The sequence below is a fragment of the Ostrinia nubilalis genome, chromosome 5, assembly GCF_963855985.1.
Source record: "Ostrinia nubilalis chromosome 5, ilOstNubi1.1, whole genome shotgun sequence".
NCBI lineage: Eukaryota > Metazoa > Arthropoda > Insecta > Lepidoptera > Crambidae > Ostrinia > Ostrinia nubilalis.
In genome coordinates this window covers 12,748,165-12,768,996 of record NC_087092.1, presented here as the reverse complement: position 1 = coordinate 12,768,996, position 20,832 = coordinate 12,748,165, and the positions used below count along the sequence as shown (strand labels likewise).

The following is a 20,832-nucleotide window of genomic DNA, read 5'->3' as shown; positions in this document are numbered from 1 at the left end:
AAGCATCGTGAATTATATACAACAAAGAAATGAACGATGATAATTGATAAACAATAACACAAAGCGTGCATGTAGTGAAGTTAAGCATCGTTCATGCTCGCTATGTGCACGCATGCGATCAGAAACAGAAGATATCTTCAAATTATTCAAATAATAACAGAGCGGAACTCACCTGACAAATGTTTTCTAGAATCGTCGCTGAGCTTCCTCAGAGTGTCCGTGGAACTGCCGTCTATGACAACAAAAACAAAGACACATAAAGCAAAAAATAAAACATGCCGACAAAAACTAGAAACATGTAGTTTGTGATCAGAGTAGATAAAATTGTAACATGGACAACGATAAGACTATGTTTCATGATAAAGATGTTTGTTTACAATTGAGATAAGAATGAGTACTATAAAATAGTAAGAATGACAGCCTTAAACACCTACGAAAAGTACCAGGCACAGCTAATTTAATACAACAACCGTTTGAGTAGGCCCACAAGTTGTAGTGGGTGATTATGTTATAACTTCGGCAGTATTTACACCGAGACCCGATTCCATTATAGCGATTAGTTCTGCTTCAGCTGTTGGTATAAGCGTGTCTAATTTTGGTCATCATTAACCGATCAAACTAGTTAAGTAACACGTTACTTAATAACTGTTCATTGTGATGATAGCGCGTAAATTATGGATTAATGTGACAGAATTTGAACTGGTTTTAGATTTGTATTAGCCGAGATAACGGGTTAATAAAACAGAGAGGCAGAAAGAAACGAATTATCAGATGCTTGATTTCCAGTGGCACTGAAAGACTCACAGCTGAAGTGAGGTCCTTTGGAACAAGAGGCAGGGCAGGAGGCTCTCGAGCCGGCCGACTGGTGTCCGCGAGCGTCCACCACTGACGGTGGAATCACCATACAACTGCGTAGCGGGCTGGCCTTGCCACCGCGCGTGGGCCCGCTTATTATAACTTAGATATGATGAGGCACATCATGTACATAGATATTATCGGAAGGAAACGTAGAGACAACAGAAATTAAGCTCTACTTTGAGAATATTTTGAAATGAAAGGAGAAAACGCTGTCTGCAGCCAATCAATACCAAGCGATCTATTTTCTGCCAGTTAATCCAGAGTTAAGATTGATTTGGAAACAACATTCGCAGGATTTTCAATTTAAACTACTTGTCAACTAATCAATCAAACTTTTCATATTTTGTTAAAATAGTATACTAGAATCAATAACAAAATGTAATTTTGCAAGTGGCTACAATTTTGAATTTTGAATTTTGCATAAAGGCGAATGCTACTCTGTTGATATCGAGTCGTGATTATCTCGAGCGAATTTATAGCTAGACCCGTCATAATAATAACTGTAATTAAGCATTCATCAATAGCAATGCAATCATCCAACCTTAGATTATAAATTACGAGGCGACAGCTTTTCCGCGTAGGTTTCGCTACAACGATAACGTCATCAATGTACATTTTCCAAGACAACAACATTTCAAGTACTGTGAAGCTAATAGAGGCAATTGGACTTGTCGTGAGTCAAATTGAAAGCTTAATAGATACTGCATTGCAGTTACTAATAAATTATTTAACTTCTAATAGAACGCGACGACCTCTCCCTCCCGTCTATTGTACTTGCAGTTGGTAGATTCCCATGGATATTCCTATTTCTTTAATGATCGCACTTCATTTTGCTCGATCAATACTTAACGAATATGGTTAAATAGATGTCTTAGAGATGTACCCACCTCCTTTGTTGTCAAAAATGTAAGACGCCATTAAATTAAATTGACAACATTAACATAACAAGACGGCCTTTTTTCACGTTTGCATGTAACGTGGCGGACTCCCATTGTCATGCTAAGAAGGCATTTGTCATAGTTATTGAATTCATACTTTGACAACTAGTTTGCGAATCCCGCGCAAATAGCAGCAATAAATTTAAACATCAGTCACTTGTCGGCTGACGATTCAAAACGGATAACAATGTTTTCGTGTCCAAGTTTAAAGATAACCTTTGAGATATTGCAGTTAAAAATATGCGTGAACAATCATCGCTTATCACAGGTGTCATACGAAATAAAACTACCTACGCTTATATTGGTGCTATAATTGACGGGGGCGAGCATACAACGACACGATGTGTGTGTACTTTTGTTAAAATGAAAATATAAAATATCACGAGGAAAAATACGAGCTACGAATTAAGTTCACATGTTTATATTAAGCACAAAAGTTGTTTGTGGAAATGATGTAATTGATATAACAGACGAACATTATTTATCCATTTTATTAGCACACGACGAGAGATACTTGACGGCGGACCGTGGCCGGAGCATATTACGTGTGACTTTGGTTTTTGTGGTCAAGTTCAAGTTGAAAATAATTACGTGCTTCGTCGCATGAACGTACGCCCAAACAATTAGGCACATTCTGCAAATAACACAACGGGGCCGTAATTACGTTTTTCTGTTGATTTTTTATCGACTGTCCACAATACTGTTTGTTATATCAGAATTTTGTTAAAATTACCTAAAAAGAAATCAATATGAATGGTTGAGATATAAAATACATACAGTCGAACATATAACCTCCTCCTTTTTTGAAGTCGGTTAAAAGCAGATTTGACTGCTGTCTTATAGACAGTTAATGATGATGACACCATAGTTATAGTAACATACACTGCAAGAGTTTACTACTATTGGTTGGTAGATTAGACTGGCCCAATTAATAGTGGTGACACTTTCACGGGTGACGAGGCTAACATGCCAATTGAGGACAATTTGAGCCACTCACCAAAGAGGTGCTTTAACAATTGATGCAATAACGGCATGTTGCAGGACAAATGCAATTCTCATCGGCAATTACACAGTTTAGCTAATCTTAAGAGTTGTTAAAAAATTGCTTGTAATTAACGCGGATCTATGTGAAGTAGTAAAAATAAAAATGTGGTGTGTGTCTTTGACCAATAAAATTCTTAGTCTGCTATTACTAATAAACATAACATTATGTTATCTAGAACACTAGGAAGTGGTAGGAGGACTACATACGAAAATACTTAGTGTAGTCTGAGTGACCGAGTTGGCGCAAGTGTCCGCGCTGCCGCGATCTTTCGCTTTCTAATGACAACTTTATAATTTGTCATTTAGGTACAAAGGGCTGACTAGTAACTGTCATTCATCTCCATAATGGTCGACGGGAAATTCATAAATTTCCTCCAAAGGAAGTACGCTTCAAATTGATTACCATTCTCACTGACCCACTACACGTGAGGCAACATTGGGGTCATGTCAATAAACACTACTGACTCACCGATCCCGTATTTCAAGTATTTATTTATCTGGCCATTATCATAACTGAAATATTGTTGGTAAGGAATTCAACTCAGGTACATAAAAGATGATTGTTTCATCTGAAGGGCGTGTGACTCATCCACCTGTATGGAGGAGACAATGTTGATGTTACTTCGTCCCCAAAATGATAAGATGCGCCGTGAGGGGAAAAACTCAAAACTATAATAATTGTATTCTTTGGAAAATAAAGACCAATGCCATCTTTGGAGTGTTTAAAATATAAAAGGAATATTGCGTATTAAAAAGCAACAGACCAAAATTACAACCGATATGCCAGCAAGTCAACAGGCCGCAGATGTATTATTAATTCATTGAATCTTAAAATTTATAGACTATTGTGTCGTTTATAGTGAATCAGCGAGCAATAACTTTTTTATATCCATAGCTATGTAAAGATAAACATTGCAATAATCAACATCGGATCATTTCAGATAATGTGAGCATCTCGACATGTACGCAAATGGAGCTCACGGTTGTCACGAGCGATTAACTTGAGCAGCCGGCGGCGCTTTTGTGAGAGTTCCCTTATTAGGCTGGTTAATAACCGCAGCCGCTTAAGACAACACCAGCTTAATAATGCAATCGTTAAAGAAATTGAATAATTCAAAAGTGTAATTGACGGTGCGTTCCTTAAGGGTCGGCGGGTATGGTATGAAATTGGATCTTGATTCACCGCACGTAGCGCCCTCCACACGGTAATGGGCAGTAATGAGCCGCACCAACACTCCACCTGGCATGCTAAATGAGGCTCGTCGCACACGCTAAACGATACTAATTAAACAGACGAAACAGGCGATGTTTAATTAGAAGCAAAAAAGGAAGGAGGCAGAAAGAAAGCAAAAGAATGTTTAAAGTAATTTGATTTAAGCTTTGGTTCCCGAGTGAAAGAAGAGGAATTTAATACCAAATTACCAATGTAAGAAATACTAGGACGTCAAATTACTCAGTGCTGACAAGAAGACATGATTGATGTGGCGCTACGCAAAAAAACTGACATAATAGTTGTAGCTTTTTGCGATCGTGTTATCGGGACATTATCGATAGATCAGTTGGACAGATATAAACTCAACGTTTATGATATAGACATTGTATATTGATGTATTTTCGATATAGATATAATAATATTGAGGATAAATAAACGCACAAATTCCTTTGAATAGCATTGTTTGTTATCGACCCTGTTTATTTATTTACATTATTCTAAGAAATTTGCGTTTGGAAGGGACGTGACTTGGAGCGCTACTTCTCTCTATAGTACATTTATTATTCATATCTCTGAATCATAATATTTGCAATAATGAAAGCCGAAAATGTGCCTATAGCTCTTACGCTATTAGACATAAAGATGAAATATATGGAAACATAATATTCGTTGCCATTGCAAGCACAACTCAAATAGGAACCTTATTTTAGACAGAAATTGAGCTAGAACAGATTTACTGAAGATTGGAGATATTATAACACATCTTATAAATACATCACAGTTCCCTTCGAGATTTATCTGCAAGACTGGTGGCATTATTGCAAGATAACTGCAATGTTCGAAGCAGTTAGGCGCTGCAACGGTCACGATGCACGCCGTATGCGCCGGGTAGCCTTTGTTTCTCACGCCTGCAGAAATACCGCTCAGATTCTTATCCGAGGCAGTGATAAATGCCACTCGTAAAGAGAAGCTTGCAGGGCGTCACTGCAACACAATTCCAGTTATTTATCGGGCACCTTATAATCTATCCGATAAATTTTCATTGGAACAATTTTAATAGGTTATTACTTTGTATCTTGCTTTATCTATTTCTCGGAAAGGTGAATGATTGAGCAGTCAAGTATGTTAGAAAAGCCCAAGTTTAGTTTAGTCGCGTGTTTAGGTAGTGACATCAGCGCAAAGATGGAATCTTTCCTGTCAAGCGCGGTTCTTGACAGACCCTTATCCGTGGCTAAAGAGTTATTTGCTCACTTAAGTCCACATTGTGAATCAGCACGCCACATAGTTTCAACACTGGTTGTAGCATGTACATAGAAATGGAGCGGACCTTTGCCAACTGTGTACATACTCGTAGAAGTGACGAAGCGTATATACCTCAAGTACTATGTGCTTCGCATAAACTACAGATAATTAAGAAGCGGGAAATCCAATACATTACATATTTTTTAAAGATTCTTCTTAGAATTTACGACATTGCGCTATAAAAACAAACGTCAAACCTTTAGGTAATACCGGTTTTGTTTTGACTTTTAAATTCTGCGCTGGAATTCATTCATACATTATTTAACTGTATACATTTCTAGATGTACGAGACAAGAGTTTCCCGTCGACCTGTCTCCTTGAACTTGTACGTCTCAGCTAGGCGAACGGTGACGCAAGTGTTTTGTCAATAAAACAATTCCCACCTGAATGTAGCCGCCTTCTGGGGACTGTGATAATGGACACAAAAACTCGATAAAAGAGATTCATCAAACACCATACGGATTAGGAACGAACATCTTCATTATGTATAAATAATAACATTAAACTGCGCAATACCATGCCATGATCAATATGATGATGGCATACGTTGACGACATTTTTGCAAAGTATGATACAATTATGTACCAGTGTTACAAAATAATTAGGCTATTGCGACTCATTCACATACGATGATTCAGTGTATATTCTGAGTATTAACCGATATTTAAGGTAGATTGATAAGATTATATCGGGTCGTTGCTATTTGTAAAATTGTGTTATATTCACTATCAGAAATAAATAACAGATTAAACTATCACAGGAGGTGAACGATGAGGAAATTGCGAATAATTTTAAGACAACACACCAACACCATCAGGATGTTGAACATGGTCTATGTAATATTTGAGGAGGTGTTTTGTCACATCTAAACACGGCTGTCGATTGAAATTCATGCTAAGGTGAACGTGTGCGTAAATTGGTTATTGACGATGAATATTTAAGTAGCTGACGCCCCTGCACTCCGGTAGATATCGGGAAAGATGTAAGTAAACTTGCAAATGTCTATTTGTTTACTATTCATAGGAAAAAGGTCATAGTAATATTATGGATATCATATGAAAAACATATGGAATTTCCATATAATTTGAATAAGCATGCCAAATTGAACTATTGGTACATCATGAAGGTTCACTACCAGGCATTAAGATGTAGGAGGTAAAGAAAAAAGCGACTATAATAACACTGCAAAGTGCCTTTTGGTGCATAATTTGTTCCAAGATACCGACAATGGGTGTATGGAGGGGAGTACCAACCATGACACCTATTGCAGTGTTTATCACCGAGCTCTGTTATAAAGCTGCCCAGTAAGCAGATAAATTACTCAACTTCCTGCGTGATCCTAGATAATCGCGTTTCAGAATAGACGCCATAAATACAACAAGATAACAGAAACAACTCCTAACTCCCATAGTATATCGGTTAAGGCACAAAGATGGAAAGCGAACCCGATTGTTGTATGAAAGCTCTTAAAACTTTGAGTCCCTAATAGATAAGTATTTATTGAACATTTTTAATGGTCACCTGTCCTATAAAGATGCTTCCAGAATTTGAAAGAACCATGGAATTCTTTCCACCACGTGGTAAAATTTATTAAAAGGAATCCTTCGATAAAAGATTTGGTCTAGACGCGGCGTCGCCGATCCCATTCTATCCGTAATCAAACGCACATAAATAACTAAAGTTCTACTTATTTCACCCCATAAAAGTTGATATTATAAAACGTAAAACTTGGAGCGTATTTGGCAGATCTCCAGGTGGACACCGACATCGTCTACGTTCATTTTTAACATTATTCTGAATTAACTTCTGCCAAGAAAGAAAATATATTTGTAGCTACGAACATTACGTAGTATTCTCGTAAGTTGTAAAATCTTTAAGACACAATGGCGATAATAGGTGTCTTTGTCGCAAACAATTGGAGGTAATGCCACAGGCTTCGAAAAGTTATAAATCATAAATTACGAATGATCCTTGCGCATGGTTGTGTGCTAAGCCTGAGACACTACGCATAAACATGTTTTGAATTGAAGATACAACAAAATGTATAATTTTAGTGCCTTCAACTCTAGCAAACTAAATAAATACTTAAATTCGTTGATATCATTTTACCATGTTATCCAATCTCTTAAACATGAGGAAAAACCCTGACAGGTAATTGATTCGAACTCTACAAAAAATAAAATATCAGAAACATCTGCAAACTTCACTTCCTAATATTTATACTTGTTTTTAACATTTAAGCGACAGCAACATAAGAAGCGACGTAGATGGAGAGATTAATGATGATTTTCTGCAAGTAAAGCAATTTAAAATAATGAGCTACAAATAATATAAACAGATAGTAAAAAGTTAATCACGAGAAACTACGAGGATGTTCACGAACATTAGATATCGTGACGTGAGAACAATTTCGTTACGTAACGAGGATGTAAAACGGTTTGTGGAGAGAACTTTAAAAAGGGATGTCATTTCACGATGACGGTCATTGAGGAGGCAGCGCGCACAGATATCAATTTGTCACGTGGCTGGCCCCGGGCGTGGGTGGCCCTACATCTCCGGACTCTACCAGTCCCGCCATCCTCATTTTAAATAACATCTCAATTTCGTAATAAAAATCGCATGTAAAACAAGCCGGCGATTTACGATTGATTACCAAGACATGTTTGGTCCGGTCTGATACGCTCGAGAAGAATTACTATCGATACGAAATCGAAACCGTAGTTCAAGGCGCAGCGTTTAAATTACTGTGGTGACAAAAACAATGCAAGTTATAAATTTTATCGAAAGGATCATGTTACGTTTGCAAAATATGTGTTAAACCAAGCGCATCGGTAGTCCTGGGATCAATGCTAAAACGTTGACCTTATGTGGCGTGCGTGATGACACTTGTTTATTATTGTGTGTAACCTAGTCACGTAAAGACCCTGCAGGTCACACCTGCTCTGCAGTTTCGCTATGGTCGGCTGATAACAATGCCAGTTCGCGTAATTGAGCAATTCCAACATGCGAAGCACATCTCCGACGAGGGTAAAAGACAGGAAGTTAACGGCTATCTTTAAATCTAAGAATCTGTCGTCTGTTTTTAATAGCACGGGCATTCATAACCAGCATAAAGATGACCTTCGATTCAGTGTTTAGTTTGTAAAATTGTTATCGCGTCACGTGCTTTTAATACCTCTACAACCAATAGCTACCGCAGAATCGGTAGGTATAAGCGACAAAGATGACGTGTGTCACGCTACGAAGTACAGAAAATCATAAAGAAACACTGGCTATTACGCAACTGCCTACTTTTAACTAACAAAGTCGGTAAACACAGAGTTATTTATCTTCAACTTTAGAGTGAATTTGCAAACAAAGGGTCTAGCGTGCCGGCTTATGATAATTTTAACGTTCTTTAGCCAGAGTATCACAGCAACAAAGATGAGATAGCATCATTACTGCTAAACGTGCAAGTTATTTTTCCAAACTTGTAATTACGCTGTTTGAATTAACCTTCACTTTACCTTCGATAAGGCGCACGAACTCATTTATTTGAAATGTAAATATTACCTGAGAAGGTATTGGCAGAAACTTCGAAAACAGGAAAAGATAGTGAGGCAAATGAATAAATTAGCATGTTCAGTAATACTGGGGACAATTTTTTGTGAGTCTCGTACAGCAGCAGACATAGCATCATGATGAAGTCCGACGCGACGTCTCGGTCGATGGGTTTCGCTTTTTTACATTACAATTACAATTTCCTTTGTACGAGACACGGACAAGGTCAGGATGCAGTTATGGCATCGGCGTGGCATGCCACCGGTGAGCTAAACAAGGTTAAGTCCGTTGTGTGGAGCAAAATACATGATCCTTAAGATCATGAGTCCGCTCGTCCAGAGGTCACGGCGAACTTCTCTGACTAAACGGAGGCATAGAAAACTAATGCCGACCACCAACGAGTAACTAATAATAAAATCGAAATAACTAGAAAAAACGTTGTCACAGGCTTAAATGGACATGACGCCGTCTCACCTCGTCATATTGAATGTGACCGGTTTTGTAGAGCTGCAGAAGCGCATTATAATCGCTAAGTGGTAATTACGACAAATAACGCTCCAGTACGTGTCATTAATTATTTTGTTATTATTGTATTTGGATGTCAGTAATAGATTGTTGATAGCATCATTACTTGCTTTGAAGAGCCATAAATCAATTTGGCGAGTGAATTTATTTTCGCAAGTAATTTATTTAGTTCGATTAAGAAAATCAATAATACAAACTTGCAGTTAATATTGTCAACTAACAAAGTTTTCATTAAAACAATATTTAGTGTTTGTTATATTAGATTAGCTTTTATTATTTAGCAGGTGATTAAGATAAGAAAACCGAAGATAAGAATTTGCTTTTAACGGATAATATTGTAATAATAAAGGGCTAAAGTAAAGCACTCGAAGCACAGCTACACAAAATTGAAATAGAAATCTATAGCAAGGCATCCATAGAACCTCACCCTCGTTCCCCAGCCAGACACGCTTCAGGGCCAAAAGGGGATCCCGCAGGGATGAACGACGCACCTAGTCGAAGTGCTATTACAAAACATAGGTATGTTTACGATTTTAAAACCGATGTACCTAAGTTATTTCATCATATTAGGTCACTAGTAGGCTATGTGATTCATTTTTGTAAAGGGCGGGGATTTTTATACCACAGTGACATAATAAATTGGTACTTACTAGTGCCAATACCTAATTTGTTTACCTAAAAGAAGCCTTCTATACTTCTATTACGTACCTATAGAAATCTCAACTCGCTAACAGGTAACACTTATTAGTAGTATTAGTATTCCTAAATCAGATCACCATAATGAACTCAAAGCCGTTTCACCTACGCAACAATTCCTTAGATCAGCAAAATTTTCTACTTTACAATCTATAATGGGAATTTAGTGAAATCGCGAGCACTTGAAGAAAGTTATTGTTAACCGGAACCAGAATGCAAATTGATATTTTCAGATGAACATCAATTTTGTATTCATTAAAATCCAATACGGTCGATATGTTATTGCTTGCACGGATGATTACTCTATTTATGACATCAGCGGAGTGACGAATCACGATTCAGAGTAGTATGATTTAAATAAATTATGCAATTTATTATTTATGAACATCGAAAATATATTGAAGAGTAAAATTAAGAACCACAAACAATTTCTATAATGATGCTACTTTGACAAATGGTAGAGTTCACAAGTTAAGATTTGAACTTAAAACTTTACGTTTAGGTCCTAATCTAACTTCACAAATTGTTGTAACTTTCTTCCATAAATCACACCCAATGAAATAGAAGTGTCGTAGATACTAGATAGATACAAAGTAATTTATTCCGACCACGGCTCTACCAAGAGTTCCCAAAATGTACGGTACGGTTCGTCGAAAAATCTGTCATAATTTTTTGGGTGCATCATCAATTTGCGGCAATTTTACCGACGACTGTTGATAATGTTTCTTAATATTTACGTAACACCTGCATCAGCGTATTTTGATTATTTACATCCACAAATAAAATGCCTTCTGAAGAAGAATACAGTACGAAAATGCTAAGTAATGATTTATTTCCTTTTTGTAAGAGACCAGTTTTCATTAAATTTCGCGGAAAATTTGAGATGGATTTTTTTTTAAGGAGATATACTAATTTCGGAAGGTTGTAAAAGAAGTTCTATTTGCAACATCGAGTAGGTATCTTCCAAAAGGTGTCGTTGTCATTCATAGCAAATTCAATTTCCAAAATAGGTATCGCACGTCTTGTCATGCAATGTTGTTTTCGCAATAGTTTGCACAAACGTAGCTTTGTCCCTAGGCATTAGCAACTTATTAGCAGTACACGAACTCGTTAACACTTAAGCACTGGAACACTCCACAGCCTGCGCTGGATGTCTAGTGCTCTCGAGGGTTGGTTCCGTACCATTGAAAACTAACAGTACTACTAATGCACGTTCTTCTTACAGCTTGTAAAACATCACATTTATGGAGACATAAAACACTATTTTATTAGCTACAGTACGTATTGTCACTCTAAGATCACCTACGTGACTGTAATCGTAACATAACATTTAAATATTATTATTTTGCGCTGATAATAATGAGTGATACTGTGCAAATTACACCTGCCACATTAAAATTCATCACTTTTTATCATATTTAAAGCATTCAATTTAAATTTACAAGGCATCTGCTATTTCAATTTGGGTTTATTAAAAGAGCATCAAAAAATTAAGCCGAACTCACCGGAGAAGCTAATTTTCGTTTCGACGGGCATCTTTCTGGGTGTTTATGGCGTCAAAAAATTGTGAAAAAAATCTTGAGCACTTCGTGCAGGTGTGTTTGCCTCAGGAATGGAGATGAGAGTTCCGCTGGGTCCTGCGTGGTGCAGATGCGCGGTTCGTGAGTAAGTCTCATAAGCGCGCGGGTCGCTCGCTCGCCGAGTGTGCACTGCCGGCCGGTCGTCCTACGCCGCGCCGCCCTCGCTCCTGCCTGATAGTATAACAACCTATACACAGCCTATAGCCATGTTTTGTTTTCCCGGAGCCCCTACCCAGGGCGGCGGCGTGATACGACGACGCGAAATTAGCAATATTAATTTTGTTATATCGCGTGGAATCGCTAATTTAGACGCTCGAATAATGTTAATACCTCTTACAACAAAAACAAGAATTAAATCATGCAATTGATTTGAAGAATACACGCAACTTACATGATGTTTAGTCTAAAATAATGTTTAGTTAGAATAATCCACACGAAAAATTACTTGTTCAATGTTCGTGTTCAGCTCATTTCTTTTGGTTTCGCAAATTATTTATTTCTCTTTTCAGCTGTGTAAATATACAAAATGCCAGAATTATCTTTTAATTTGTTTCCATTGAAATACGAGTGATCTGTGATATTGATTTATAGCGAATCATTTATTTTCTTCTCTATAGGAGTAACGTTTTGAAAAAATATTTTTTTATTTTAGATTGAACTCTACCAATTTTTATAATGCATAAATTTTGCAGCAATCCTACAGCATCGTCAAACTTTGGAATACAAGTAGAATAAATAGACTTGTATAAAACAAAGGGCTCTCACAAGCTATCTTCGGGGCTATCTTATCAAAAGCTGATAGCAAGTGCGTGCCGCGAATTCTTGCTCAGACGTTACGAGTCGAGTAAATGCTTAATACTCGGATTGTCCTATTTGGCCACTGGTGCTTGAACCTTGAGCTATCTAATGCTACTCCAGTCGGCTTGCTAACACGTATTGTCTTAACGCAGACATATATTTTCCATTAGGAAGTATCGTAATTCGGGTGTAAAATTCAGTAAACATTACTGAATGTCTGAATTTGAACTTGAACTTATATTTGGGGGTCGAACATGTTAGTTATTATATGTCTTATCGACTACATCGATGCCATAGGATTAAAGTCTTGCGATATGAATGTCATTACTTATCATTGTGTTGTGGTATTCTAGCACAAGAGCGTCTAGTCATTCCTTTTAAAAATATAGGTAAGTCGCAATTGTCAAATGATTTATCTAGAACGTTGTCATGGAGATAAGGTTACCAGCTAATGATTCATGGCTGTTGAATATCATCCCATGTAGATAAATATTGCCAGAGATAAAGCAGAGGATGTAAATATTGTCGCGTGTTGCCCAACAGTCTTATCCAGTTAACGAGCTGTCGCTTGAGTCCTGTCGTGACAGCAACTACAGTGACGGTTAAACCAGCCACGATTTCTAACAGGTCAAAGAAAGCGAGTCGCCGAGGTCGAGTCATTTAAAAGAGCAAGTGAATCACGTCATCACGGTTCGCATCCTGGTTGAAAAATACCACTATCTGTGGCGAGCTCTATGCATTCGGACCAGGAACTATAACTTAAAATTTAAATCGAATAACAAATCAATTGTTGGCTGCATTTAGAGAGCAGCCATTCCTTTTCTGTTTAAGCAATTACTCGTGTTACATCCAGCCTTTACAAAGATAAAGTAAAGATCTACGAAAATACTAGTCCAGTTACCTAACATAGACTTCAGTACTATTATTGCATCACTGCCACAATATGTAATTATATTTTTATACGATACAGGTGTCATTCATTAGTGGCGTCAATTTTATTAAAATAGTTTTGATAGCTAATGCACTGAACGTATAAAATAAACCAATTTGCTCCTTTCACTGAGCTACCAAGTGACCAAACAAAGCTAATTCACAATAAGAAAGTGCGCTTGGGCTTGCAGGGAACAAATAGCCATGTTTTAGAGCGGTCAGCGAGCTTATACAACCACCGACGGTAAAGTTCAAGCTTCCTTTCACTAGGCGTCTCCTAATTTGAGAATACCATTACGTGTCGAAAGATGTAAGATAGGCAGGTGTAGATAGTTATTTTTAGAAGATAAATCAAAACATGCACAATGTTTGCAAGCTTTTGTTTTATTGAGTTTCATTTCTTGATCATTTATTTTTAGTGTCCCATCCTACCTTCATGTATATCCTCGACCACTGAGAGCCTCTTGAATATTTGAAATCTGTGACGAGGCGGCGAATGGGAGCACGCTGAGTCAGCATAATGTTACTGAGCCGACGAAGTACTTCAGACCCTACCGCTTTTGAAATATGTACTGCCTTATGAATTGGGCGATGAAATGGGCTTCTGGAGATGCCTTTTACGTGTTTCAAGAAGGTGGCAGAATTCAAAATACTTTTTACTGAAACCTCCGACGATTTTAATATTCTTGTAATAAGTTCTTTATAGAATTCAAATAGTAACGAATTGACAGTCAGTAGAATAGTAACACGAAAAGGTGAACATCGAAAATGATTTTTAATACTTTCTGACCATTGCAAGTAAAATTACAACCGTTCTATTAAATGTAGAGCAAAATTTATTGTAGAGTTTTAGCATTTTCTGAAAGAAAATCATAAAATTCCGAACAGTCTTACAAGTACAAATAGTTTTCACAAGGTGCGGATGATAGTGGGTAGTTGGCTACTACCGCCGGCAGTAGTCTAAATAATTTATTAGCCTATCAAACAAGTTTATAACTGGGCCAGTTATTATAGTAACATTGGCATAATTAATTATAATACTTTGATGTAATAGCCATCCATATAAGACCGGGGCGCTGACCGATAGATTATACTTCAAACAATCCTTGACTGACGGTAGAGTTTACAGCGGAAGGCACGTAGCGGAGTTAGCCGTCCGTGCTCTTTCATCTTATTGGATTATTTTACAATCGATGCATGCAGCATGCCACAGGCGAACTCTTTGCCAGCCGAGAGATGTTTTGACTGAAATCGTGAGGCCACTTTTGGAGTCTTTTTTTTTTCAAATGATGTCAGAATACATTTTCGATGCATGCAGCATGCCACAGGCGAACTCTTTGCCAGCCGAGAGATGTTTTGACTGAAATCGTGGGTCCACTTTTGTAGTTTTTTCAAATGATGTCAGAATAAATAACTAGTCAAGCTGAAGCTGAATACTTAAGGTAGAGCACTTCCAGAAATTCTAAATAACCGTAAATCAGGCAGGCTAAAATCACCTGTCTGTATTTTACGACTTACTTAACAGATTTTTACGTAGTTTCAATAAACCTGAATTAAAACCAGATAGTTACTAACTACATAACTTGTTACTAACAACCTGGTTGAATAACTATCCGTTCTACATGTTTTTAGTACGTTGTACCCATTTGGTCTAGAAAAGAGACGAAAATGCTTTAAAATGTTAAATGATTGTCAGTAGTCCATAATAAAAACATTTAAAAAATTTACCGTAACATTAGCTTTTCAAGGAACAGCGAAATAAAACAGGCGACAGGCGTCAGTTAAAATGACGTGCAATGAATGACGCAGCATTTAAAAGTCAGTCAGTACAGTACCGTGGTAAGAAACGCGATTGCCTAAGGTTTAAAATTAAAATAAAGTTAAAAAGATTTTAGTCATTAAACGTTTTGTGTAATATCCGTCTTAATAAGCAGGCAAATTGGCTCGGTTACTACTTGTATAGTGTTGCAACTTCCTTGCGTTTGCATAGAAAAGGAAATATTAAAAATCTAGATCAGCAATGATTAGCAGTAGCAATCGACCATCGGAATCGTAGCATTCTTTGTCCCATTTAGCTCACCTTTTAAAATAAGATACCAATTTTGCAAGAATTGCGTAATTTCTATCTCTACATTAGCGGGAATTTAATGAGTATTCATTAAAGGCTCTACAGTCTACAATACAGGTGTGAACAGTGGAATTTTAAACTCTATTTCGGGGAAGTCATTTGATATACAAATTAAAGCGGGTACTTCTAAATGCAAATAATTGACAATTGAGATATCGTATCACCGTGAGATTGTACTGGATGTTTGTTTTGAGTTTTTGACTGGCCAGGCAGTGAGCTGTGACCGCCAACGATATCCTGCTCCTAGTCACGTACAAAAAGCGTATTTACCAACCTCGGACTTGACTCAATCAACAACATTTCCTATCCAAACTTATTTCATACATGTTGAAAGTTTTTTCTCGTTGTTTAACAATATTATGTATCGGCCAGTCCTTGTCAACTTTTTATTGAATTAACATCACCATTCGTTTTTATTGTTATGTCATTTAATCATGCCATCCAGTATTCATGCTGTAAATATTAATAAGAAAAGAAGTTTAGAATTTCACCACATCAAAAAATATCAAGTTAATATTAAAATTACTATAGCCAAAATGTTATCTCTCAAAAAGGTTTTCTTATCCCACGAGAGTCTAGAAATGCGAGACCAGACGCAAAGTGGCCATTTATTTCTTTTATGAGTGTTACTTTCCTGATTTTATCACGACTGTTTTTTTACTTTTTGGTTTAAAATGGCACCTTTAAACTTTAAATTCATGCATGTGCGTAATACAGTCAAGGCTGTGCGAGTATAATTGCCGGTTTCGACGTTTAATCAAATTCTTCGCCGATTAGTTCGAAATTGGCAACGTCGACGTTGATATTGACTTTAAAATGTATCATCGCTATGCTGGTTTTCACACACGTGTGCCTGAGGGCCGGCGCGGCAGACCGGAACACTTTCCAGTAATGATTTCAACATAGCACTCAAGTTACAGGAATATCGGATCACTCAGTGGAAAACCGGAGTTTAGGTGAAAGAGCAGGATATGATAAAATTGCACGAAAGAGTCGCCTTACGACATTCATTCGAGCGGTTTCAGCGCTTGATCAATATTCGCAAATTAATTCTATTAGTTAATCTAGCTTGTGTTTTAGGCTAATAGCAACCGGTTTGACTTAAGTGAGTTTATGTCGTTGCATTGTGAGTAGGGCATGTAATATCGGAAGGTTTTCAATTCCGATATTGGTTTCCGATATTAGATCTCAATATCGGAATTCCGATATTAATATCGGAATTGAGTTTGTGTTATAAATTTTAAATATTTGGTTATATTCGTATAATTTCTCGATTGTATACAGTAAAATAATGATTTTAATCAAAATTTTTAATTTATTACAAAATAGCACTTCTTAAAATTATAAAATTGAAGTATTTAAAACCATTTTGTGTGTTAAGGGTAATCATTGGTAACTGATAATGGGCCAATTATGGAAATGGACTAGCAAAGAATTTAAGTGTTTTTGTAAAACAGGTATCAAACAAACTTTTACTCCTTCAACCAATACTGGCGGAACGATTTGTACAGTCATTCAAGTCACATGTTACAAAAATATTAGACAGTGGTAAAAAACTTGAATATGCTTGTAATTTGTTCCTTTTGATTATCGATGTACAACTCACAAAACCATGGGGTGATATCATCATCATCATTTCAACCATATGACGTCCACTGCTGAACATAGGCCTCCCCCAATAATTTCCACAATGACCGGTTGGTGGCGGCCTGCATCCAACGCCTTCCTGCTAACTTTATGAGGTCGTCGGTCCACCTTGTGGATGGCAGCCTTATGCTGCGCTTTCCGGTACGTGGCCTCCACTCCAGAACCTTGCTGCCCCATCGGCCGTCAGTTTTGCTAACTAGGGCAGAATCGCTGGAAGACCTCGGCACAATGCTTGAAGATCTAATCGAGTCTCCCAACAGGTAGGCCTTGGACATGGACAAAACAAAGCTTATGACCATGTTCCGCCCTACCTATTTTCGGTTGGGAACCTGATTTTCGAAATTGTTGACAAGTATGTCAACCTCGGATAAACGATTCAGCTAAGTAGATTCAATTTCGAGAAAGCGGTAAATCGTCAAATCCTACTCGGCTGGGCCGCGTTCGGGAAACTACACAACATCTTTTCGTCTAAAATACCTCAGTGCTTAAAGACCACCAGACTACCACCACTTAAAGATTACCAGTGATAATATACGGCTCGGAAACGTGGCCTCTCAAAGTTGCACAGCGTGGTATGAAGAGGGCTGTGCTTGGTCTTGGGGAATCAGAAATGAGAAGCCCTGTTTACGAACTAAAGTCGCTGACCTGACATAGCCCGGCGGACTAGCAAGCTGAAGTGAAGTACAATTTTATTAATGTTTGGAAGGGAGTTGAGATGTCGTTTTTAATTGCTAAGACCAAGTACGGTAAGTGCTAAAATTGTTTTAGAACATTTTATGGTTAGTAATTATTTGCAGTGGGACAAAAAGTGATGTTGAGAGACATGAGAAAATCATTGGTCTTTGCCAATTATGTACTTTGAGCTTTGTAGCAGGTTCTGGCGCGTTTAAATGCTTTGTTTAAAGTCTCAATTAAAACCTTTATCTGATTCCGATATTACGATATTGGGTCGCTCAATATCGGAATTGTAATATCGGATCTCACCTTCCGAGATTCCGATATTACGAGATTCCGAGATTCCGATATTCTTGCCCTAATTGTGAGTTTGTAGAGAATGACATCAATAGTGATACATTAATAATGTAGCAACCTTGAGTTAGTAAGACCAAGCTACGTCACGATTTTCTTTATGAAGCGAGACATTCGTCTTGTTTAACCCTTACACGCTTATAACTAATCCAAACCATAAAATTATTTTTTCTTTAGTCATATCTATTTATTTTAGTCTAATTTAACATAAAAGTAGTACAGAAAATATATGTGCTATGTATTTCAGTGTTTTTCAGTAGGGGACACATATGTCCCTATATGCGTTAAGGTATACATTGCCTCATATATTGGAAGTAAAGTACTTCGACGCTTTTGTTGCAAAATAAATACAAACCACACTAAAAATACAAATGTAATTTAATCAATAAGCATAATATTAATATTTATAATAAGAATTTAAAATAGATAGCGTCTTATCTCACATATTTTTATGTTTGATCCTCATCTCATCATAGGCCTCTTTCTTGAAGTTAGACCTACCTAACTTGACTGTCGTTGTCCAAGAACAACTTTGAGTGTAGAGTCCAAACCTTCAAAGGAGTGCTGTAACACGATATTTGACATATTTTTTTCGTCTTGTCCATATTTATTTTGAATCCCATTTATTGAGAGCCTCTACTGAGGTCATAAAGCATTGATTCTAGATCTTCCAAGGTATCAGCCGTGACTACAATCGTTAAATCTTACTCGGGGGGATAACATCCGAGAAGCTTCGCGACATCTTATCAAAAATACCACAGTGTCTCAAGACCTTAGATAGAAAGTCTTTGACCAATGTGTGTTGGCAGTGATGGCGCACGGAACGGAGACGTGTTCCTTCACTACGGGCCTCATGAGAAGGCTCAAAGTCACCCAAAGTCTGATGAGGAGATCCGCAGGAGAGCCAAAGTAACAGACATAGCCCGCAGAATTGACAAACTTTCGCGGCAGTGGGTAGGGCACATAGCTCGCAGAAGTGAGGGCAGAAAATTTCTCAAGTGGCGCCCACGGATAGGAAGACGCAGTGTGTGTGGCAGGCCTCATGTTCCTATGCTTCTCGTATACATAAATGTATACGAGCAGCACAGAAACGATCGTTGTGGAAGTCCTCAGGGGAGGCCTCTGTCCAGCACTAGACGCCCTTTTATCCAGGAGGAAATCATCCTCATTGTCACTATCATCAGTCATCATGACTTCATGACTTCCAAAATTTCGTCTTTCCTGAGCGAATTTTTTTATGTTGATTTGAAGACAAATGATTTACAAAAAAATGTATGAATATTATAATAAAACATCGATACAAACATACAAATTATAACGACGCAAACAATATCCCTAGTAAGAACCAAGTTTCCCTTGACGCATATAGGGACACCCGTGTCCCAATTAGATTTTTACATAATATTCCTAACTTGTACGAAGATGATTGAAAATATGCAATAAAACGATAATTATACTTACCATTGAATGTAAAATTGGAAGAAACACAGTGGCAGAAAGCCGATAAGTAATAAAAAAATAATTTTCAATTTTGACGTCTAACGAATTTTTATTTCACATTTTGTGCCAGTATTTTTTTACACATGTAATCCAGTTTTTTATTATTTATAGCGCATAATCATAAAAGGTAATAATAAAATTTAAGAATATTAAACTACAAATGGTTTAACTTAACCAGTATTACTGTAAATCGTGAAAACTATGTGGGGACAAATATGTCCCATATGCGTGAAAGGGTTAAATAGAATAATGGCGCAATAATTTCTACCGCTCTCACGTTCTCTGTAATATGTATTAATTTGGATTCAAGAAAGGTTGATACAAAGCATGTATTCAATCTTAGATAGCGTCGTTTGTTTATATTTTAACATCATCTATGTTGATGACATCATTCCTGACTGCATAATCAATTAGAGTGGGCGAAACGAAAGGATCAAATTATATTTTCTCCTACTGATTATTTTTGCTCCCATTGCAGAATCAATAAAGAAATAATAAAGTTCTTAATTTATATTTAACCGACCACCACAACACCGGTTTATTTTTAATTTCATGAGTGTATTGTCATTATCATAGTCAATAACAAAGTTAAATAGCTTTATGTTTGCCAGTGCCCCTATACATTACAGAATGTTTTCTCAGATAAAAGAGTGTTAGTCATTGTTTTTTAAATGTACTTAACAAAGAGCTACCCACTTTACGTACCAGCCAGGTTTATTTTAGCGCGAATTTTAGCGAAAATGTTTAGGTAGCTCGCAAATCTCAATAAAGAGCTCTTAAAACCTTTTGAGATTACTCTCGGGAGGAGGTCATTTCTAAACCGCGGCGAGAAAAGCTGGAAAAGTTCTATTCGGCTTTTTATATTCACAATATTTACCTACTTCTTCTTACATAATGTACTTACATACAACTGTACTGATTTAAAATCTATACTAACATTATAAAGCTGAAGAGTTTGTTTGTTTGTTTACTTGAACGCACTAATCTCGAGAACTACTGGTCCGATTTGAAAAAATATTTCAGTGTTAGAAAGCCCATTTATCGAGGAAGGCTATAGGCTACCATCACGTTACGAGTAATAGGAGCAGAGCAACAATGAATAAT

At 37.1% G+C, this 20,832-nt stretch overlaps 2 protein-coding genes across 2 annotated transcripts in view; one reads left to right on the top strand and one right to left on the bottom strand.

Annotated features, from left to right (window-relative positions):
- Positions 1-20,832, top strand: part of LOC135071956 (DNA-directed RNA polymerase II subunit RPB11) — a 212,472-nt gene that overhangs the window by 27,049 nt on the left and 164,591 nt on the right. The gene's annotated exons all lie outside the window — the stretch shown is intronic.
- LOC135071957 (restin homolog) overlaps positions 1-20,832 on the bottom strand; it is a 52,998-nt gene that overhangs the window by 25,845 nt on the left and 6,321 nt on the right. Inside the window, exon 2 of the mRNA XM_063965861.1 lies at positions 173-232. Coding sequence (XP_063821931.1) covers positions 173-232 — 60 coding nt within the window. The remainder of the gene's footprint in view (positions 1-172; positions 233-20,832) is intronic.